The sequence below is a fragment of the Amphiprion ocellaris genome, chromosome 19, assembly GCF_022539595.1.
Source record: "Amphiprion ocellaris isolate individual 3 ecotype Okinawa chromosome 19, ASM2253959v1, whole genome shotgun sequence".
NCBI lineage: Eukaryota > Metazoa > Chordata > Actinopteri > Pomacentridae > Amphiprion > Amphiprion ocellaris.
This window is the reverse complement of record NC_072784.1, coordinates 26,957,883-26,982,186: the sequence shown is the minus strand read 5'-3', so window position 1 is coordinate 26,982,186 and position 24,304 is coordinate 26,957,883. Positions and strand designations below refer to the sequence as shown.

At 41.4% G+C, this 24,304-nt stretch overlaps 1 protein-coding gene across 3 annotated transcripts in view; it reads right to left on the bottom strand.

The window, feature by feature from the left end:
- cacna1ha (calcium channel, voltage-dependent, T type, alpha 1H subunit a) overlaps positions 1-23,890 on the bottom strand; it is a 140,093-nt gene extending 116,203 nt beyond the window's left edge. For 2 of the 3 annotated variants that reach the window (XM_055005279.1, XM_055005280.1), the window contains exons 1-2: positions 23,359-23,885; positions 21,720-22,212 (exon numbers count right to left, since the gene is read on the bottom strand). In XM_055005279.1, the coding sequence (XP_054861254.1) occupies positions 21,720-22,188 (469 nt within the window). In that variant the 5' untranslated portion in view covers positions 22,189-22,212; positions 23,359-23,885. Of the gene's footprint in view, positions 1-21,719; positions 22,213-23,358 lie in introns of all 3 variants that reach the window. The other variant, XM_055005281.1, reaches the window with a different exon arrangement.
- Positions 23,891-24,304: the final 414 nt, after the last annotated feature.

Here is a 24,304-nt window from a genome sequence, read left to right as displayed (position 1 = left end):
GTTATCCTGCTTTTAGTCATGTCTCCATCACCTAAGCTGGTCGATGAATGTTTCTCGCTTTTGATGTACATCTGCAAGCATTGTGTGGAATATAATGCAGCTGCTCACAGTAAAATCTACTTTAAACATCTAACACTTGCAGGAGATTGATTTAAAACCTCCTTTAAGTTATAAAACAATACAGCAAGCTTAATTTTATTGATCCCCAGCAGGGAATTGGCTGATTACAGCAGCACAAAGAGGGCTTGATGTGGGTACGGAAGCTATTAAAATGTATTACAGAGCAGGGCTATTCTTTGTGTGACAGTTTAATTTCCATCCATCCATCCATTATCTATACACCGCTTAATCCTCACTAGGGTCGCGGGGGGGGGGGGGGGCTGGAGCCTATCCCAGCTGACTCGGGTGAAGGCAGGGGACACCCTAGACAGGTCACCAGTCTGTCGCAGGGCTACATACAAGGACACACAATCACTCTCGCATTCACACCTACGGGCAATTTAGAGTAATCAATTAACCTCAGCATGTTTTTGGACTGTGGGAGGAAGCCGGAGTACCCGGAGAAAACCCACGCATGCACAGGGAGAACATGCAAACTCCATGCAGAAAGATCCCGGGAAAGCCGGGACGCGAACCAGGGATCTTCTCGCTGCAAGGCGAATGCGCTAACCACTACGCCACTGTACAGCCCCAGTTTAATTTCCAATCCAGTCATTTTTTTATAGCCATTGCTGTTCCCCAGTTGTACCAGTGACCTCTGGCCTGCACATTTCCCAAAAGAACAGAGCGATAACAGCGAATAACTGATTACACCGTTGCAGACGTTGTGCCTTATATAATCTAGGAATGTACAGAGTGCAGATACAGTAAAAAAAATTCTCATTCACGCCGGTATTTTTAGATCATTGGTGACCTAAACCCAAGCAGGTTGTTCATGATGTGTTTTCCAACAAACTTCCTTGGCTCTCAAATCTACCTTGGATATTTCTGCATAGAATTTGATTTGGAAACCGTGTGTCCTTTATTACATATTCCTCTCCACAACTAAAGAGTCGCCAAGTGTAACGACTATATTTATAGATATTTTGCAGCAGGACACAAATCTGTATGTAAATTCTTGCACAGAGATAAAAAGGACACCAAACAACACCCACACTCACACCACGCATCTCTGCAGAAGTAGAATTTTAGTGCCTTTCATTTACATTATTCCAAGCATGTACGCCGATCAGCCAAAACATTAAAACCAACTGTCTAACACTATGTAGGCCTCCCTAGTGGTGCAAATTGGATCGGATTAGGACCTGGGGAATGAGGAGGCCACATCAACATTTTGGGCTCCTTGTCATTTTCCTTTAACTGTTCCAGAGTCCAGTTTTTGGGCTGCTGCTGTTGGTTAGCACCTTTACCACGTGGGGAATGTGCCTGGTCGGTTTGGGGCCACCCAGGCAATTTCATGTTTTCCAGGAAAGCTGACACTTTTATTCATGTGCTAACATAACTGCACAAGGGTTTTCTAATCATCAGTTAGCCTTTCAACACCTTTAGCTAACATAATGTAGCATTAGAACACAGGAGTGATGGTTGCTGGAAATGTTCCTCTGTCCCCCTATGTAGATATTCCATTAAAAATCAGCCATTTCCAGCTAGAATAGTCATGTATCACATTAACAATGTCTAGACCAGCCCTATTCAATTAGCGGCCCGCGGGCCACGTGCGGCCTGAAAGCAACCGTCGAGTGGCCCTAAAGCAACTGCCGAGTGATTGGGACTTGGGTCCGAGAAAAACAGAAAAACATCTTTCAGTAACACTGACAAGTTCTTACAAAAATTCCAACATTATTGCAAACATTGAATGAACACTTACCGTAACCTAGCAACTAACCCACAATGCATTGTGTTGAGGAGAGGCGTTTGAAAAGTTAACATTAGCAGTTCTATACAGGCGAAAATAGCAGCATGTCTTTTTCTATCCTGAAACGACAAATCGGCGAGGAAAACCGTCGGTTTAATCCTGCGTGGACTGACAAGTATTTATTTATTTACCACCAAGTCCGAACGCCAAACCAATGCGGTTACTCTGCAACGAGTGCTTTGCAGCGCTGAAAGATTATCATGTCCGAAGACACCACATTGAAAAAACATGCCGCGTTTCGGACAAACTTTCCTGAGGGATGTCATGAGAGAGCGGCTATAATTCAGAGTTTGACTGCATCTTACAACCGGAGCTGTACTACAATGAAGCGGACCTGCACAGCTCAGGAAAGGGCCACGAAAAAGAGGCCGTTCACAGACTCAGAAACTGTGAAGGACTGCATGTTGGCTGTCGTGGATGAAGTTTTAACGGACGATAAAGTTAAGACGAGTGTGACATCTGCTATCAAACAGGTCTGACACGTCAAACATTCTCGCCACAGATGTCTTCTAGACATGGTAAGTGCAACAAAGCAGCGTGCTGTAGCAGACACTAAAGGTAGTTTTATGTATTTATGTGACTATTTTCTGGTCACTTATTATAAGTTTAATATTTAAGAAAGACATTTTGTTTTGACAGTTATTTCACTTAGTTGCACTTTATTATGCACTTTGATGTCAGCTTTATTTCGTTTCAAAGGGATAGTAACTATCACTGTGCCTACTGTGTATTTTTTTGATTATATGCACTGAAGATGCGACTGTCTCAGATGACACCAAACATGGACAGGGACAAACTCTGTTTTTTGTTATTTCAAAAGAAGAAAAATGTCTCAAGTTCTGAAAAGTTACTGTTAAGCAAGTTACTTTTTAATGCACTTTGAGATGTGACCAAAACAAAAGATGGTGTTTCTAATCTGCACTTAGTTTTTATGTTCATATGCACCTTAACCTGTGCTTATATTTACCTATCAAAATGTGTTGAAGTTGTGTGTTTGAAATGTAAAATTTAAAGAAGCAGTATTTCAGCACAGGTTTAGTTTAAGTACTGCTCTTCTATTGTGTTTATGTCCTTTTGGATGTGGCAATACGTTTATAAACATCCAGTGTGTTTGTTATCTGATCTGTTTGTGTTTATTTTAAATAGTTAACTTTGCTCACTGTCTGCTAAAAACATCCGGCCCAGCTCATGTTCTTAGTCTGAAAATCCGGCCCGAGTCAATTTTTAATTGAATAGCCCTGGTCTAGACTGTATTTCTGATTAACTTCATGTTATCTTCATTGAAAAAAAACAGCTTTTCTTTCAAAAATAAGGACACTGCTAAGTGACCCCAAACCTTCAGGATTCACAGTTTCCCAGAAGAATACTGCATTACAACCATAGACCATATATAAAAGATGGACGTCACTATGTAACATCACCCACTGGCTTGTGGACTAATGTTTAAAAACCTTGAGTTTGGCATTTTGTCACTGCCATTATGGTGTTGATCAGACATAATGAAGGAGATTTGATTCTGACTGCAAACTCAACTTTACTATGCACAGAAGTAGAAGCCCTCTAAAACATACAATACTTTATTGTCTATTTTCCTCTGAGTGGGACAATAATTTACTAAATGAACAGCATGCTATGTTAAAAGCCATGGACCTAGAAAGTGAAACTATAAACACATTAGGAAAATGCTGACTGAGGTAGCAGATCAGGTGAGAAGTAGGGTCCTTTTCTTATCCACTTCTATGCAATCTGACTTCTTTTTGCAACCAGAGGAGTCGCCTCCTGCTGGCCGGTAGAAATAATTAAAAAGATGTAAGGCACATCTGTGCTGGCTTCACTTTTCAGATATGGTAGTTTCATCCATCTTATTATGGAGTCCATGTTTGTATCAAGATAATCAGTTATCAGTTTTTCACTCCACCTGCCAATAAAGTGAACATAATAGTGTCTTGTTTGTGTAGTGATGCAAGTAATATTAAATGTTTATCTACATTTTTAATGCAACATTACACCAAATTGCTGGATATAAATACATTAATAAATGCAAATTAATGTATGTATTTATAATGTGCAAATACATTATGAATACGCATGCTAAGTAAGTACTTTTGTACACGTGCGCACTGCAATATTGTTTCACTTATCTTCATAATTGCATTGAAGGAGCAATGTACGACTCCAGCTGATTGTTGGGTCTATATTCAGTGTAACGGTGTTTTGTTACGTGACGTATGGCTCCCTCCTCTCGAGACAAGTATATAACGGCACCATCATATAGCCACTTCAGCTAAAATCAGGCTGCTTAACACACAGCAGGCCGACTGCTCTTCAGCGGGGTCAGCTGCTTCACAACGCCCTTTCATCTCGTACAAAGGCAACACGCTCGTGTGTGTGTATGTGTGTCTGTGTCGAGAAAAATGCAGTGTGTGTGTGTGTGTGTGTGTGTGTGTGGCGCCGTTTCCATGTGTGTTTGAACTGTGATAATAGAGGTCCATTAGAAAGCAGACACGGGGGCCACTGAGAGCAGCGTTCCTTCATCACAGCCTAATGGACATTAAGCGGCGGTCTCCCACTCGCACATGCACACAGCAGCAAATAAGAAACGCTTTTAATAAGGCTGCCTTTTCTCCAAGTCAAAATTCATGATTATCTAAACTGTCGGAATAAGATTAATCCATCCACATTGACCCGGTGCCTGCATGTGTGTGTGTGTGTGTGTGTGTGTGTGTGTGACTTCAGTCTGAGCCGAGGCAAACAATGCCAAGTTCGATACAGAGAATAATAGATCATTTACAGGGAGGACAGTTCATTGGGTGCTGTTTAAATCATACCGACACGGAGACGTCTGGTTCTCGGTTTACAACAGATTCAACTTTCACACTGCTGCCTTTGAATTAACTGATCCCACTGTAAGCCCCACCTCTTTTCCCTCAGTGTCAGATTGACAGCGCAGATTATCAGTAAACACACTCAAATGAATCTGGTTTGAGTGGATAATATTCAAGTCAGTGCAGGAATTTGGTCTGTGGGGATGGTGAGCTGACACATTTTAATATCACATCCTCCTAAACTCTATCTGTTCATGTCGATCTGCTCACGGTGCAGCAGAGGGGTGTCCAAACCGGGCTTTCCTCCGTGTGAAGGGAGGGTTCTGTAATATTGTGCACTGCTAAATATTTTGTGAGAGATGGAAGAAGTGCAAGCCATGTGATCGAACCAAAAAAATAAAATAAAATAAAAATGCACACTAGACTTGTATTTGGCCAGATGCTTTCATTCAGTCAAGCAGCAAAACAAACACGTGATGACTTCTCTTACTCCGCACGTCTCTTGGCGAGTTCACTGTCAGTTCAATTCGGTGTGAGTTACATCCTCGAATGGATATGAAGACACCCAAAGAAATCAGATATGAGCAGCTGAGAATGAAGGCTGGGTCAAGTTTTGGTTTTTTTTGCGCTACCTCTTTCCTTTTCTTTGTTTTATGCAGTCAGCCGTGTGCTGCATCCATCCACCCGATTTCCCAACAGTGACAGTTTCAAAGAGAGGAAGCGTCAGCCTTTCAGAACAACCTATTCAGAAGCTTTGTGTACAAAGCTCAGTGATATCAGAGTTTTTCTAAGCTGTTCCATTAACCAACATCACAATAGAAACACTCCACAGTTTCGATGAGACACACGCACACACACACACACGCACACACACACCTCAATTTCACACATGTTCTATAAAATACTCACTAATAATATAGGTATTGACTCAGCACTCAAACGTAGACACACACATGAACATACAGAAGATCGACAACCCCCCTCACCACTGCTCCAATGTGCAGCAGTGCTATTCTGTTGCCTAGTAACCAGGTAGAGTTTCTAGTAAGAGCCTCGTTGCCGAGAGAATCCCACTGTCCTAGACTTCTCCCTCTTCCTCCCTCGCCCACTCTCTCTCTCTCTCTCTCTCTCTCTCACATACACACACACACTCAAATCGCAACACACATTTGCACCGTTTGAAGTTGCTTTCATTAAACTCGGCACATGCACTTTAAATTCACCGCGCACTTTTCTTCACCATCAACCTTCAATCACCACTCTGCCGTAAATCTAGGTTGCCGTAACTCTCTGTCTTCACACTACGCTTATCTGCACACCTATGCACACACTGTGTCTATCTACACACACACACACACACACACACACGTTTCCAGGCTCATTTTGTAGACAAAGCAGAGACACATGCTGCGGAGTGGAGAGAGGAAGAGAACCAGAAAGAGGAGGCTGCAGTTTTCAGGTCTCTGAGGAGATGCAGTTGAGTATCAGGCTATATCCATTATACACCACTGCTGTAAAAGCATCACTTATCTAGTACACACAAAGCGGTGCAAGCATGTAGCTAAACATTTGGCCTGAGCAGCAGCCTGTGTCATTATAAAAACTATAGACTGCATCATAAATAAATAACTGCATATAAGAAACAGAAATATGCAAATCATAACCTTTTTGATGTCAACCACATCCTCATACTCAGTACATTTCTTCTTAACTGTTATTTGATCTTTTTGAAAGTGTATTCAGACATCAGAAGAGATGAAGAAGAAAAGGAAGAAAGCAGTTCTTTGTTAGCTTTAAAGGAGGTCTGGGCTGAAGCAAAGTTACACATACTTGCTAAAACATTGCAGTGATACGATCTCTATCGCTCTCTCACTCACACACACACACACACACTGTGCTGTGCTGTCTGCATTGCCATGACAACCAAGTGCAAGATGGGTTTCCCAGATCTTTTATTTATTCATCCATCCCCGCATTACTCTTTCATACATATATACACAGATGTGCATCCTCACACGTGTGTGCATCCATGCATGTTCCCCCCGCACTCCTTAACACACCCAAGCCCTCATTTTACAAGCTGGTCTGATATCACAGAAGAAATTTATAGCATTAAATGTCCTGCACAAAAGTCGCCTGCATTTACGCAAAACACTGGAAGAACCTTTTGCCACCTCCAGAATACTGTTGTCTGAAATTAAAAGCTGCCCGTAAAAAGTGGGATATTAAGATCAGGTGGTGTGTTTGTGTCTCTTTTGTCTTTCCTGTGCGTCTTTTTCATCATTCCAACCATTTTTCAGTCGGTAATGTGATCAGAAGCATGGCGAGGCCTGCTGTGTTATTCATGTGGAGATTGACTGCGGGGAAATAGCTCTGATACACACACACCAACAAAATAAAGCTCATTAAGAACAGCAGTGCAGCTGCTAAACAGCAAACGCAACAAGGCAATATGACCTAAAAACATAACTGAATACTAAACACCCAGCTGAAGATGGAATAAGGAGAAGGAGTTTAAGACTACTGTGATGGTCCGCTCACGATCCCAACCCCAACGCGATGCATCCTCCCTGGGGAGCCCTGCACTGACCTTGCCCTGCCAGCTCCTCCTCCAGAAAAAGAAATACATTACCACCTTCTCAGGTCATTTCTTGCATCCTTAAGGGTCGTACCATATGTGTGTGTCTCTGAACGTTGGAGATGTGCTGTGAGATACGACAGCCCCTCTGAATCTGTCAGTTTTTCAATTATACCTGCTGATTCTCCATCTTACAACCTCCCATTTTATAGCCGGGATAAATCCTCTTCTGTTGAACTCTGTGACCCTCCACCTCAACCTTTCAGCCACCAGGACATCACGCACCGACAGACACACAACTCATTCCTATAAATCGATACACTCTGGGAGTCAGTTCATGTCAAATGCTAAAACACTGAGAGGAATGAAAAGACATTCTGACAATTCCTTTCAGCAAGTGGTCTCATTATAAAAGAAAAAAAACCTCCCCTTGCAAGAGTGTGTGTGCATGCAAATGCATCATACTGCAGCACACTGAAAATAACACGCTTTGATTTCAATAGAGTGACATAAATTAAAAAAAAGCACCAGACTAGAGAAAAGAAGCCTACAACTGCTTTGGTGTATTTGCAGTCAGGACTTAGCAGCAAGAAGAGACAAAGAAACAGAAGGAGAAGGAAAGAGGAAGAGCGGAGGAGAAACAGGATTCGGCTGCAGCTTCTTTTTGAACAGAGACAGGCTGAGGAGGGGGCTGCTTGAGAGAGGAGTTGTGTCTTGAGCTTGAGAACGCTGCTGCATCTTCACTGCAGCAACCATCAACGAGCAGAGGAAGACAATAAAAAGCACAACAGAGCTTCAGGGAGCCGACGGCGACGTGCTCATCACTCACACTTGTGATTGGCTGAACGCTACGTCCAATTTTCAGACAAGAGTGCCGCGATACAGTACACAAGGCGTGCAGAATGGATTCAATCCAAATGACCAATTTCTGTCCTGCTCATTTCTCGTCGTGTTCCCCTTCGCCTCGCTCTTCAATCATTCCTCTCTCTATCCTGTTTATTCATTTCATCCTCTCCTTCTCGCCTTGTTCTTGCCTTGATTTTTAACTTCCTGTCCTCTGTCTTTGACCTCCCTCATCTGTTTTCTATCCTGGACTACATTTACTTCCTCATTTGTCCATTTCTTGACTTTTTTTTGTTTAAAATCATCCATCCAACCTTGTCTCTCTTTCTCCTCTACTAAATTCTTTGTCCCCCTTTCTTTTTACCCTCCTGTGAGCTTTGTCTACCTACCACCTGCTGCATTTACTCACTCAAGTGCACTCACAGTAATTTTCCATCATTATTTGGAGTCCAGCTTTGTTTAACAGAAACACATTTTCAGAATGGATATTCTTGACGAGAATGACAGAGAGGGCTTTGGATGTCGGGTTGATCCGTGGAAACACAGAACACACTTCTAGGCCATCGTCAACATGATGCACAGCCATGGCAACAGCTGCTACGAAAGCCCTCCCACAGTATCAGAGGGCCAATCAGTGTGGCACTGCCACTACAGGGAGATTGACTGACAGCTCTCTGAGTGAAAAGACACACTGGGCAGAAAGAAGTGAGGTACTCCTTGTACCTTCTTATATCTATCACTTATTCACTCGCTCACAATCAATTCATGCCTGTTCTCACCGTCTATGCTGCTTTTTGTTTCAAATTTTGACTAGTCCTCCTCACTTTACTAGATGAAATATTATAAAAGTAGTAAAATATCATTAAAATGGCCAGGCACCACCAACTATTAGGACACTGACTCTAAGTGAAGTTTACAGCCGACAGGTGAGGACAGGTGTCTAGCTGCGTTAAAGTGCACTAACATTTATTGATGTGTCTAGCAGTCATTTTACGATGCAATTAAGCATTAGGAAGAAGAGGGAGTAAGAAATTACCTGTTTGCACTACTTATAAGACAGCAGAGACAGGTCCAAACACTCAGTGTACACTCCTTTACAGATTAACCTTCTGACCCTGAACAGTAGCAGCCACCAGCTTCACTCGGATTGACCTTAAACCTCGTGTACAACTGACTAATGAGCATGCTCTGATAAACCCGGTTAGCTGGCAGAGGGTTCCATGTTGATGCTGACATAGAGCCTTCGTATGCATCCCATACTAGCTGTTTTTGGCTAATTTTTACCACTACTATAAGTTGTTCTGTTTCAAAACAGCTGCTGCAATTACTTGACACAATCAATGGCGTCAACGTTGAAACTGCTTCAAAATTAATATTTCTGTTTCTTCATACTTCAGTTCAGTTTAACAGTTTTTTTTCTTTGGTATCACTTATGGTTGCATCTTGACATCTGTTACTTTTGGCTAATTGGTCAGCTGCAGTCAGCCCAAGTGTTTTAGACAACTGTAAATTCAGCATAAAAGTTTCCAAGGCTTCAGAAGAATGGGATTGCTTTAAATTATTATAGACTAGAAAGACGGTGTGTACAAATTTCAGCAGAGCACTACTACAATGCATAAGCACCTGCAGAGAAAACACATAAGCATTTCTCAGCACAGAGGCTTTTCCTTCGTTCTTGCTCTCTGTAAACACATATACTGTATTTTAACACAGCTGGATTCCAAATAAAGCCAATCTCATTTATACTACCATTTAAAGGTTTGGTGTCACTTGGAAATGTCCTTATTTTTTAAATAAAAGCATTTTTTTCAATGAAAATATTAAATTAATTAGAAACAAAGTCCAGACATTGTTAATGTGGTAAATGACTATTCTAGCTGGAAACGACTGATTTTTAATGGAATATCTCCATAGGGGTACAGAGGAACATTTCCAGCAACCATCACTCCTGTGTTCTAATGTTACATTGTGTTTAGTTAATCGTGGTGAAAGGCTAATTGATGATTAGAAAACTCTTGTGCAGTTATGTTAGCACATGGATAAAAGTGTGAGTTTTCATGGAAAACATGAAATTGCCTGGATGACCCCAAACTTTTGAATGGTAGTGGACATATCTTTCTGTTTCAGTTGTCAGACAAGTGTGAAATAGTGACTAAAACATGGCCCAGTAAGCTACATATTAACCAGCAGTCACTTCTCAGCTGCACTGCTGAAATCTTGATTTTACACCCAAAATTTGTGAATTCGATGATGTTTTCATAGAATTCTTGGTTACTACTAAAGTCAGAGAATGATTACACAATTAGGAGAAAAGGAGATGCATTAGCTGTTCCATGCTAAATTTTCCGTCTTGTCAATTGTTGTATTTTGTTTATTTTACAGACTGAACTTCTTGTCTTTGTTAAGTGGTCTAATAGGAACAGCACTGCATCACAGACTTAAACAGGAAAAACACTCCGAGAGTGCAGTACTCTGCCAAGGCTGCTCAGTCATTCTATCATTTCCGACAACTGAAATCTTGAAGAAATTCATAGCAACATAAAATGTGGCCATTTAATATAGATGTACCTACAATCAAAATGACCTTGTTGAGCACAGGCGTGCATTATGCATGTGCACGTTATGTACAGATACCGAACCACATGACCTAAATATGTAGTGGGCGGGGGGAATTGATAGGACTCGGAAACACCCCCACAATTTGATCAATTGTTCGTTATATCATTTCAGATGGATGAGTCCCGGTAAGTCCGGAACGGTCGATTTTTAGTAGGATCGCAATCATGTGATAGTAGTGTTCACTTGTTGTCATAGTTACAGTGACGCCGTGCCACTATCTTGCAATGATAAAGAAATCATTAACAAATCCATAGATCCAGACTATAAGCCACATCACTGCCACAATCTAATCACTTGGTCCTTGCGTCATTTCAAACCTTCCCTGAAAATTTCATCAAATCCGTTTGTCTGTTTTTGAGTAATGTTGCTAACAGACAAACCAACGTTGACCATCACTTAACTCCGCTGAGACTCCGCCTCCTTGGCAGAGTAATGATAAGTCCCCGTTTTCGTTTATTTTATTAATCTTGGAGTTTCCAGTTTTAATTTACATATATAAAAATTTCATACTGTTATATTATTCAATTACATCCTGTCAAAATAAAATGCCCTAAAACTTAAATAAAATGACCCTTTTACTTTTCTAGATGAGAATTTTATTATTTCGATTATTTGACTTATCTGTAAAGCAGCTGATAGATTAATTGATAGAAAAAGGTCATTAGTGGCAGCCCTAATGTCGAACCAATCAAAATGTTTCTCCCCATAACGCCGGCGGCTTCATCATTTCACAGACACCAGCGAACGTCTGGCCGGCGGCACAAACACACCAAAACTGAGACACATTCACTCCATTTCTCTGAAGTGCTTTATGGAGTCCAACTCCCAGAGCCTGGGGCAGGTGAGGGTCACTGCACCAGCGAGTGTGAATGCACACAAACACACTCTTTCTGTTGAGCCGACACACAGACACTCCCACATGCACACACATACACACACATCCCTGCGTTTACACACATGAAAATCAGCGCTATTAGTTCCAGATCATTTTGCGAAGCAGCCTGTAAACAGTGAGCCTGGGGATAAACAAAGATCCTACTGCTCTGGAAGTAATCCCACTGCACACACACCTTAACCCCCTGAGCACACACACACACACGGACAAACTGACACAAAAACACACAAACTGGCCTGCATACACGCATAAACATTAATTAATGCCTGCAGGGCGGGAAAGCCATATTACACTGAAATGCACATTTGTTGGCTTATTATGTTTGGCTAATGCATTTGTGAGCAAATAATGACATACAGGGCTGAATAACATTTGTAATTTTACTGCAACAATACCAATATTCCAATAAAGTTGAATTTCACCACCAAAACTACACTGTTTTCCATAACCAGTATGATATTGTTGGCAAATCCTTTTCATATTCACATTTCATGTTCATTCAAAAATGACGTTAAATTTCTGAAAATGTTCTATGTTAAAATTTGTCCTTAAAATTGTACAAAAAAAGTCTAATCAAAAAGGCTAGTTTTAAAAAAAAGCATTTTAACAAGCATTAAATAGCAGTTTTCTCAACTTAACAGTTTTTGATTATCTTGCTTGAATAAATGAATACATTTCCTGTGGATAAATGTTTTATTTCATCTTTTCATTCTGGACTTTTTGGTTGACGGTAAGCATATTCTTTGATTTCTTCACTTTTATGTGTATTTGCTATAGACTGTATTCGACACCAACTTGCTTGTGTGATGAGAATTTGTAGATATTGTTTTGTGTTGGGGCCTGAGTTTTACGCACATCTCTAGTAATGACAGCAGAAGTTTGGTTTGCAGCGGTATCATGTAGCTTGCAGCACTAGTGTACTGTTCCACAATTCCAAATAAGCAGATGTATGCATGCTTGTTTTCTTTTGTAATATTTATCAGAAACAGTGTGTTGTGGTTACTTGTTTTGTAGGAACTGTGTTTATCTTTCTGGTTTATCAGTGTGCATTATTCACTCTTTCGGTTCTAGTCGTTTCTCTGGAAGGCACAGAATGCATTTATGCGAAAGAAAGAACGCTTTTGACATTGCAGGGAGGTTCTGCTGTTGCAAAAGTCTGGTGTGAGCTCAGCTGAAAGTCTGGAAGCGTGGGCCTCGTCCACTATACAACACAAGTTCGACCCGCTGCACATGCACACAGACGTCCACACAGCGCTCGGCCACACACGTCGTGATGCCTGCTCAGGGTGTGCCAGGACTTCATACGTCAGAGAGGCAGGATCCCTCTAAATCCGCAGTCATACGCACCTCACGACCCCCAATCTGCTGTTATGATGAGCACAGGCCAAGTATAATGAGTCACCGAACACACAAACAGGCACGCATTAGCTGCACTGCTCAGTATAAATACAGACAAGACTAGCGGCGATGCACAGAAGCCTCAGGACGCCTGTCTGACGGCAGCAGGAGAAGGACAACCTGCTGACATCAAGGCCAACTCCCTTTCACACTGCAGAGATGAAGTCATTTTAAGACATAAATACACACCACAGACAAAAAGCAATGAAACCACTGAAGTGATGTCGCTGTGGGACTGAGAGGAAGTGGACAATTCAACTTTCTTTCCCTGAAGACATGAGCTGATCCTCACTACAGGAGGGTGTACAGTAACAGGCTCACTCAGCTAACGCTCATGTCTCTTATCTCCAAGCCAGAATGTCATCCAGACTACATTCTAATGACGTTCTTCATGCTGCTGATTTGATCTCAAACGGCTTTAAGCTTCTCTAGTTCACAGCCGAGTCCTTCCAAACTTGAAATAACCACAGAAATCACATCTTCTTGTTTTATTTTAGACTTAATTTGTTCGGTGTTTTTTTTTTGCTGCCTTTGTCACATTTTTAGTCACTGTGGGCTCATTTTTCACTGCAATATAAAGTCCTGCACCTCTATGAAAACAGTACAACCATGACTACAAGTAGAGAGAACTAAAAATGTCTTCTGTGCCATATCACATAAAAAGAAGAAAAAAACAGGTTGCATTTTTTAAATTATTTATTCCATAAAAACTGAAGAAAAACTTGGAATCAATGCATACAACATCTTTCCAAGTGTCTACAGGTGTCACCAACACTGGAAAAAATGTTGCTCCTACATATAATACACATTTTACGACTTACATTTTTAATGTTTACATACTTATCTAATATTTAATCTGTGTAAACACAGCCTGCACTTCAATTGAAAACACTGGAGTTTTGTGACATGACTTTCAATCAGAACTGAGTGACTAATAGCTTCACCACTGTGCCATTCAGTGTAGAATTTTTTGTTTGTTTTTACAGATTCCGTTTCATGCAAACAGTTCAATTTTAATACAAGACATGTAGAACAAAGCGATATTGATTAAATTACAATTTTAAGCTTAGATTTGGTCGCATTTTCTGAATGGATGGCATGCCACACAATATTTAGTTGACAAATTGTCAGAAAGTTGAAAATATTGGAATTATTTCCATTTTACCAGTTTCTGGCTCTGATCATGGTGTAATTTTGGTAATTTTTTTTCAAGGAATCCAGTGAATGTTTGGCAGCAATGCCGAACAGTTTGTATTCCAAACACTAAAACATGCCTTTCAAACACCCCACTGTGTTTTTGGATTCAGAGGGTTAACCAATGTAGTTGAATACATCTGTAAAAGTTATTCTCTAATACCAAATGTCATTAAATGCCTCTGAGCTTTCAAACAAGCCAACATAATCGAGGCGTTCTCTTTATATCAGCCTCATCTACATTAATTTAAGAAGGAAGCTGAAGGGTTCCTGTGAACATGCTTCAGAGGATAGAATGACTAATGGAGACAGATAGCATGATGAACCCACTCGTCTGTAATAGATTAACCTTGTCTGGCCTCCTGAATCGGATCTAATCAGCCCGAATCAGCTTGTTATTCTATCACACAAATCTAATCAGCGACTCCAAAACAATCACTCTTGTTGCTTAAGTCGTATAAATGATTACACTCTCCTCGATTGACTAACAGACAGATTTCTTCTGGGAAAACGTTGAAGGACCACACACTGCTGGCTTTTGCATGTTTGAACATGTGGAATACAAACTGTTTGACACTGCTGCCAAACAGTCGCTGGATTTCTAAATACTTCAGTAGACTTAAATAATAAACGAAAGATCATTTTTGCTAATCCTAGTTATCCTTACTCCTAATTATCAACTAAACAAATAATTATTTGAAAAAAAAAATAAAACGGAGACAAAGTTTCCTTACATGATGCCCCTATATTGGTAAGATAAAAATTCAATTAAAAAAAAAAGAATTTACTTGCTTTAAACTGAAGCATATTCACATTTAATGAGGACAAATTAGCTTTTTCCGGCACTTTTGCCCAATGTATTCATTGAATTATTACACAAATGTTGCCAACTAATTATTACTACTCTGGAATTATATGATGATCGGTGTACGTGTCTGTCTGTCTGTCTGTCTGTCTGTCTGTGTCTGTTAGCAACATTACTCATAAAGGGACCAACAGATTTGGATGAAATTTTCAAAGAAGGTCAGAAATTACACGAGGACCAAGTGATTAGATTTTGGCAGTGATGTGGCTTATAGTCTGGATCCATGAATTTGTTAAAGATTTCTGTATCATTACGAGATAGCGTCACGGCATCACTGTAACTATGACAACAAGTGAAGACTACGTCAGCTGCCTGCTCACAATTACATGATTGCGATCCTATAACAAATCCATTGCTGCAGACTTACTGGGACTTATCCGCTGGAAATCATACAACTGAGCAGCCTTGGCAGAGTACTGCTTTTCTTGTTTGATTATTTGATGATATACAAGTTTGACTATGTGATTATTTCAGCTCCAGACTTAAGTGTTCTTTCTTCAAATTTGCTTGCGCTGGATAATCTGTCAGCATAAACAACTACTGTGCTATGTGTATTTTTTGTACATGTTAAGCTGTTGTCATTCTTTGTTGTTTGTTTGGTGAGATTTTTCAGTCAAATACATACCAGCATTTATCGGATGGGATACATAAATCTCCAATCTGAGTGACAAACAGTAAGCAAAGATTTCTCTACCACTTAAAAACTTTGATATTCGGCAGATGAAAATCCCACACGGACAGCAGATCACAACACGGACCCACAAAATGCAGGGATTTCCTTCTATGGAAGTATTTTTCTTTCGTTTTTAAAAACGACTCCTTCATCTTTCTGTCATCTTGTGTTTTATGGTGAATGGGTCGAGAGCTAATCGGGGAGCTGAAAACAAGATAAAGAAGTTCAGCTCGCTGCTGTGTTGCAGCTTGAACACAGACGTGCACTTTTGTTGGACATCCTCAGCTGTTTAGGTAAAGGCACAGCGGCAGGCCGGTTGATCAATGATGATGAGCATAATAAACATGATGGACGACAAGTGTTCTTGTGCTGAAATCCTATTCTGGTAATTGTGAGCAACTGTTGACCTGCTTTTATTGTCAGAGGTGATTAATGACATTCCGATACGCATTAGACATGTGCAGCATGTGTGGAATCTGGAATTTATATGATACAAGTCTATTCATAACTGCTTGATGACTGCTTTGTTTGACATCTTCAAAATAGCCTAAATAAAAGGTATGAAAAACAGGCTTCACATTTAACTTTCCTCCTCCTTCAAACTCACACTTTAGCTGATGTGTTCATTCCTTTATGTGCTTGAGTGGCAGAGCATTTATGCTGCGAATAATATTTACATAGTCTACTGAGGACCACCAACTCTGCACTGCTTACAGTGGCTGGTACACACACACACACACACACACACACACACACACACACACACACACACACAGACACACATATAGTCGCCGACACTGATGCATAAATCACAGAAAGTTGACCGGTGAGACATAACCTGGTTCTAGTCCTAAACTAGCAATTATAATGTGATTCCAAGCATGCGATAGTGTGCACCTCATTCATCAGCCATGTTATCTTGGTACAAACAGTCCTGCCTGTCACCGTGAAACAACCAGAAATCAGAAATGTGATCAGCATGCAGGAAAATGCACGTACTGACCATAGGAGCATTTGCTGTCTGCCTCACCAACCAATGCAGTATAATCCCTGCTAAAGCACTGTGAACAAAACAGACTTAATGTGATGCAACACTACAATCTGTGAAATATCAGGCAGCCGAGTCATATGTGTTTAGGTCTGCACGTTTAACTTGGATCATTTTTAGACTCCTTCATCACCTGCTTGCTCCAATCTGCACACATTTCTAATAAATGTCTTCTTTAAAGAGTCCCATGTATATATAGTCAATGGCCACTTTATTAGGTACACCTGTTCATCCATCCATCCATCCATTATCTATACACCGCTTGTTTACCGCATGGTTGTTGGTACCAGACAGGCTGGTCTGAGTATTTCAGAAATTGCTCATCTACTGGGATTTTCATGCACAACCATCTCTAGGTTTTACAGAGAAAGGTCAGAAAAAGAGAAAATATCCAGTGTGCGTTAACTGTGTGGACCAAAATGCCTTGTTGATGTCAGAGGTCAGAGGGGAATGGGCAGACTGGTTGGAGATGATAGAAAGGCAACAGTACCTCAAATAGCCACCTCATTACAACCAAGGAATGCAGAATACCATCTCTGAATGCACAACACGTTGTACCTTGAAGAAGATGCAGCAGAAGACCACACCAGGTGCCTCTCCTGTTAGCGAAGAACAGGAAACCAAGTCAACAATTGGCACAAGCTCACCAAAATTGGACAATAGAAGATTGGAAAAACATTGCCTGGTCTGATGAGTCTCCATTTCAGCTGTGACATTCAGATGGTCAGAATTTGGTGTAAACAACAAGAAAGCATGGATCCATCCTGCTTTGTATGAATGGTTCAGGTTGCTGGTGGTGGTAGTGTAATGGTGTGGGTCATATTTTCTTGGCACCCTTTGGGCCCTTTAGTACCAACTGAACATGGTTTAAATGCCACAGCCTACCTGAGTATTGTTGCTAACCATGTCCAACCCTTTATGATCATAGTGTACCCATCTTCTGATGGCTACTTCAAGCAGGATAATGCACCATGTCACAAAGCTCAAATCATCTCAAACTGATTTCTTTAACGTGATAATGAGTTCACTGTACTCCAATGGCCTCCACAGTCATCAGATCTCAATCCAACAGAGCTCCTTTAGGATTTGATGGAACGGGAGATTGGCATCATGGATGCGCAGCCGACAAATCTGCATCAACTGTGTGATGCTACCGTGTCAATATGGACCAAAATCTGTGAGGAATGTTTTCATCACTTTGTTGAAAGTATGCCATGAAGAATTAAGGCAGTTCTGCAGGGAAAATATTTTATTAGCAAGGTGTACCTAATAAAGTGGCCAGTGAGTGAATGTGCATAACTATAAAACCAGGACTTTGGAAGAACACCTCAAATAATGCAAAACAAGTGAAGACAAGTTCAAGAATTGTTGGTCCACTGTAAAATAACCAAACACATCCCCAGTTCTTGTATGCAAAGAGCATGAGAAGAAAAACCTGGTCAGAATCCCTGCAACTTTGGACTGTCTGTAGCCAAGAAGATATGCATTTGTACCATTTCCAAACTGCGCACACTTGTCTGCCAATTCATTCCCCATTAAATTATTTTGCAAACACTTGCATTTGTAGAATATTCCCCACATCACTATTCCCCGTTGCCAGTTCCGCATTTTCCTGGCTGGATTCTTTAGCACCTGCACAGATCTGACACTGGGATGTTGATCCTCAGAGGAAAACTCAGTGTCAAGTGTGGTGTTAGCGACAAAATTGAAACCTTGAAGCTGGTAGAGATGCTTTAAGCTGCTCAGGGACACTCGGTGAAGGAGATGATGGTTGCAGTGTCACTTTGTGTCCGAGTCCTGCAGTCTGAGAAGGTCTCTGTCATTGTCTGGCTTTTCCTCAAGGACAAAGACACACCGGCATCCTCAATATCCCACTTCAGGATCAAAATGGGACTTGCATAGGATTGTTACACGGGTTCATGTGGGTTATTATAAATAAGGCTTAAACGTTCAAAGACTTGACAGAAATGCTGCATTATAAACTGGGTGTATTAGGTGTCAACGATTAAAGAAAATATGTCATTCAGTTGCATTTCCAGCAGAGCCCAACCAACAGTGTTGATATTGGTGAGTATGTTGGTCGATATTGAACAAGAAACTGCAGTACAGAAGAGTAGTTTAGAAACACTATTCCAAAATTTGTCAACCGGCAGGCAATTACAAGTTTTTAACAAAAAAATGACCTACTCGGTGTGCATTTCGATTGCATTTCTTATCTAAGATATCCATAGTACACCAATAGGGTCCATCTTTGCTAATATTAGGGATTAAAAGTCTGCATAGTCACACGTGACCCAGCACATCAGAGACCTTAGATGCATCAAATCAGGTTTTCTCCCTTTTAGAAAAGGCAGTTTACAGAACAGGTCACATCAGATCCGTGATCACCTCTGGTCGCTCGTGAGGAGGGTCGTGAGGAAGAGTCGAGTGACGCAGCAAAGTGACCTATTCAAACAGATCATCCTCAACGTAGTTTCAACCCGCATCACAGTGTCAGTCTGAATGGGTTATGAATCATCAACTCCACTTTCTGGGGTGATAATCTCTCATGACGAAAGCAAAGTAAATAATTCTTTTCTTGCAGCTTTGAACTACTGTGCATGATTTTTTTTTTTTTTTTTTGCCTTTTCACTTCACTGGAGAGCACAAAAAACACCAGACAAGCGAAGCCATCAGGTTGCCGCTGAATCTCGCTGTTTATCTACCCGTCTGCAGCATCTGTTTCTTCTCCAACTACAAACAGCTTGTCAATTCACCTCCAAAAGCTCCATTTCCACCTTCCGGGCTGCCACTGTCCTAAGAGTAAGTAAAAAACATACTCACACTAGGAGTGCAGTTACAAAATCATCTGAAGATGCAGCCAGTCTGGTGCTACTACATCTACCCACAACACTGGAAGACCTCAAGAGAAAGAATACATCACATAAATGTGCTTGGATATTTATACTCTTCCCCTACAAATTAGATTCTGGGGACACAGAAAGTACTTCAAGAAATGTGACTCAGGTACCACCCACTACTTAACCGTATCAGGATTGGGAAAAAAAATACATTACAGTCTTCAAGTTCTTTTCATAGCACTTGGACTTGGATGCACATTATGTTCTTGTGTGTCTACACTCCAGTGTGTTAAAACATCCCACATATAAAAATTATCCAGGCAGGATGTTTGGCCGAAGGGTAATAATAGACGGTAAAACAGACTGAAAAGACATTTTACTTCAACTATTTGGACCCCAAGTTAAATCATAACGATAGATTTGTAAAAAAAATGGCTGCCAGAAAATGTCAGCAGAGAGAAGCTGTAACCTCAATGATAGTATTTATCCTGTGCAGCTACAGCTGATTAATGATGTCCAGCTTCAAACAAACAGGACAGTTTTGTGTTTGAAATTAATCCAAAAACAACTCCAGTGAACGAGACCCAACCATTTAAAAGTGCACTTGCACAAACCTTGGTAACAGTCTATCAAAATCAGAGCAAAGGGAAATGATGCCAAGCAAAACTCGAGACGATTTATATGAAGACTCCATATCATCAGTGGAACAATGGTATCAAAGGTGACCAGAGAAGAGCTTAATTCCCTGCAGAAACCCTTTGATAACTACAAAAGAGTTGATGTTTTACTCTGCGAATGATGATGATGCCTCAGTGCAAGGATGTTCTGTACATGTATTTGCAAATCTGTACAAAGTCAAACACTTTCGATGACAAAAAAAGCAAATAAAGTGACAAAATTTGCTCAGATAAAGTGTACTAGATGCCAACTTGGTTCCTCAACCACAGTGCAGCAACATGATTTGTCATGAATGCCCAGCTCACATGAAATGGTGATGATAACATCCTTCTTCCAGCCAAGTACAACCTAATATACAAAGGATTCAAATGCAAGTCATCCAAATCGAAGCTCAGAAAAAGCAACATCTACAATAGACAGTGAGAAATTGAAGTAAAAACAAACATAAAGTGTCTTTGTACGTGTTTTACCACCACACACCACCAGAACAGCTACAGTAAACCTTTACATTGATTCTCCAAGCCTGTAAACCTGTACTGGAGGGTTGGAACACCAGCTATCCAAAAGATGTTCCCTGATTTGGTGCTTTTATGTTAGTTGTGGAAAGGATGCTGAGTACATTTGTCCAAAATGTCCCATAAGTGTTGAACTGGGTAGAAATCTGGTGACTGTGAAGGTCATAGCACATGATTTAGATCATTTTTATATTCATCAAACCATTCAGTGACCCCTCATGCACTATGGATTGGGGCATTATCGTCCACGAAGAGACCACTCCCATCAGGATAGAAATGTTTCATCACTCCAGCAACTTTGTATTGATTTGCAGTGACCTTCCCTCTAAGAGGACCCAAACCATGCCAACAAAATGCCCCCAACAGCACATCAGAGTGACCAGATCCCCTCACTGCAGGGGTCACTCTTTCAGTCTTATCCAATAATTTGTCACCCGTCTCTTCTCCTCGGTGAAGATAAGCTCCAGACAACTACACCGAGACCAGTTATGAGTTCAGCAACACACTTCATTACTAATGGTGTAAACCCAAACAAAGGACAATGGTCTGGACAAATGACCTGTCAGATTTCAGCAGTCTGCCACTGCTGTTGTTTAGTCATGCAGAAATAAGCAAGTTGCTAAATTTACATGGGAGGTGCAAAGCTTTCAAAACCATTAACACCTAAACATCATCGTGTTTAGATGTGTATTTTGAGCTTTAAAGCATCTGAATCATACACTTTGAAATCAAGCGATTCATGTAAGCATGCTGATACTCACAAACACAAGACTGAGGACTAGTTGGGCCTTACCGGCTGCCAGAGTTAGATTTCCAGCATGTGAAAGGATATGGGTTACAGACGATGCGAAGACACCAGTTGCGAGGCCTCGTTGTTTGCTTTAAGCAGAAGAAGGCCACGGGGGCCAGGGCCGGGTATGGCTGCTGCTCCTCCTCCTCGGAGACACAGTCTGGATCACGGATCGGAGCCGTGATCCGAACTCCCAGTGTCGGTCCAACTTCCGCTTCCAGCTCCGGTTCCTCCTCTTCATGCTGCTCAACTTCAGGACTCCATTCAGCTCCAGCTTCTCCTCGACCACCGCTGCTCCTCCTCCTCCTCCGCCTTCTCCTCCTCTCCACCTCCTCCTCCTCCTCCTCCTCTTCCTCCTCCTCAGCCCGGCTTCCTCCTGGGTCAGCATCATGACCCGGGTCGTCGTTCCTGTAGGGCGTCGGTATAGCAAGCCTCAACTCCTCCTGTACCTCCTCCTCCTGCTCCTGGCACTCTGCGTACTGAAAGCGCGCTCTCCCCTCGCCATCAGTCATGATAGAGCATCAGGCAGAGCCACTCTGGGGGGAGGTCAGAGGGAAAAAGGTTAGCGGAGGGAGGTGAATAGCAGGGCAGGGATGCAAGCAGAAGAAAGATCATGTGCAAAGATGCAGAGCAACAGCAACAGAAAAAAGACGGTGAAAGAGAGATCAACTTAGCAAAGGGCGGCTGGAGACAAATCACACAATGAGCCAAATAAACACTCGGGCCATTTCCTCCCCCAATCCCTCAGCAGCGCAAGTGCTTGCTCCCAATCAATGGAGAACACGGATTTTCAATATTCAACCTGGCAGCGCTTCAGGCTTTTTTTTTCTCTTATTGCGAAGCTCTTTGTCACTTTAAACATGTCTTCTGTCTTCCAATCTAGTTAAAGTGAAAAAAAAAACAATCTCTTCTTGTTGCACAAAACTGTCTTTGAACACTCCAAAAATCTGATATAAATGACGGTATTGATACTGTAGACCTATTGTGCACCTCAGTTTCTGCTCTTTCAGTGACACCAAATAGTTGGAAATGCAATATATATCCAGTGCAAGGAGGTAAAAAAAAGACTCCCCAGAATGATAATGTGATATTATGGAAATAGTAGGGATTTTTTTCCCACTCTGTCTCCCTCTCTCTTCCTGTTGCTATGTGATTGAACAGATGGACTGCTCTGTCTCTGGTCTACTGGAGGTTTTTAGCCCACACCACGCAATGGTGGGCAGGGAATGCGCCAAAAAAGGAGAAAAAAACTATAAACGCTACTCTAATCCTGATTATCATAATAAATAGAATAACGCAAAAAACCAAACAACGGTCATCATAATCCAGCTAACAGACTTTTCTCTTTTAAGGTTTTTTTTTTTTTTTTTTTTTTTTTAAATGGGCTTCGTTGTGCGTCGTTTGTCGTAAAAACAAGCGCATGTGACGCTGGAGGCAGTTGCATGTTCTCCTCAGGGGGTTTATGACAAAGAGAGACAAATATAGATATTTTCATCAAAACAGCAGTCGGAAAGTAGTTAGATGTGTATTTTAAACGGTGGCAAAGGAAAGAAAACACGCCTGGTGGAATGGAGCGCCCATCACCTGTCTTTTTTGTGTTTTAAAAAGTGGACTCAGCGCTGGATTTAATGTGTAGAAAAACATTACATGCAAATAAAATAACTTTGCTGTTTTCAAAATACCTTATCGAGACGGAATCGGAAGTTCCCATAAGCATGATCCGTGACTTTCCGTCTTTCCAGCGCACCCAGCCTTTCTCAGCAACCCGGAGCTTCCCTTTCTTTCTTCCCTTCCTCTCTTCTCTCTCCTCACACACACACAAAAAACGAAATAAATCTCCTTCTTTTGCTTGTTAAAGGTAATCCGAGAGTCGTCAGAAAAGCTCTGGAAGTAATCAAAGAAGTCACTTGGAGTGGTCTCGATCAGTTAAAGGGCAACATCTATCCACATCCGTGCGTCCGTCCATCCGTCCCTTCATCCTCGCCGAGGTGCTGGTTTACGCAGCGTGGAGCGGAGATGCGCGCGGGAGGGTCGGTCTGCGTGGGTTTGCTGTGCTGAAGGTCCGTGGACGATCTGACACGGAAAAAAAAAAACTTGGCCCAGGACCCGGGAGCCCTGAGACACGTGACTTGATGACCGGCGATGGAGACGTAGCGCGCACCGGGAGACACACATGCGCGCGAAAAACGCATGAAGAGCCAAGCCGAGGCGCGCACGCACCGCGGTGTTTAATGGATCACCATGCAGTCAGCAGAGGATAAAGAAGCCTGCGCAGTCTGGGATTATTAATATTACAGTGGGATCTGTCCGGTCTTGTGTTATTTTCCTTTTTTTCTTTGCCTCATGTGGTTCTATTACTTCCTATATATGATAGAATCCACTAATATGTGCCTCTCAAAGGAAACATCAAGTGCTGCACTAAACCACACATTGTAATACATGGGAGCTTTAGTGTGCTTATGTCTCCTTTGTTTTCATAAAAATTATATTTTCTCAAGAAAAGGAGAAATCTAGTTCATTAATGGGACATGCTGGGTTCAGATGAAGAGTTTTGGGTTTTAACTTCACCTTGACATAGTGAAGCAGACAGAATGTAAGGTATAGGAGATAAATACGACAACAACAGAA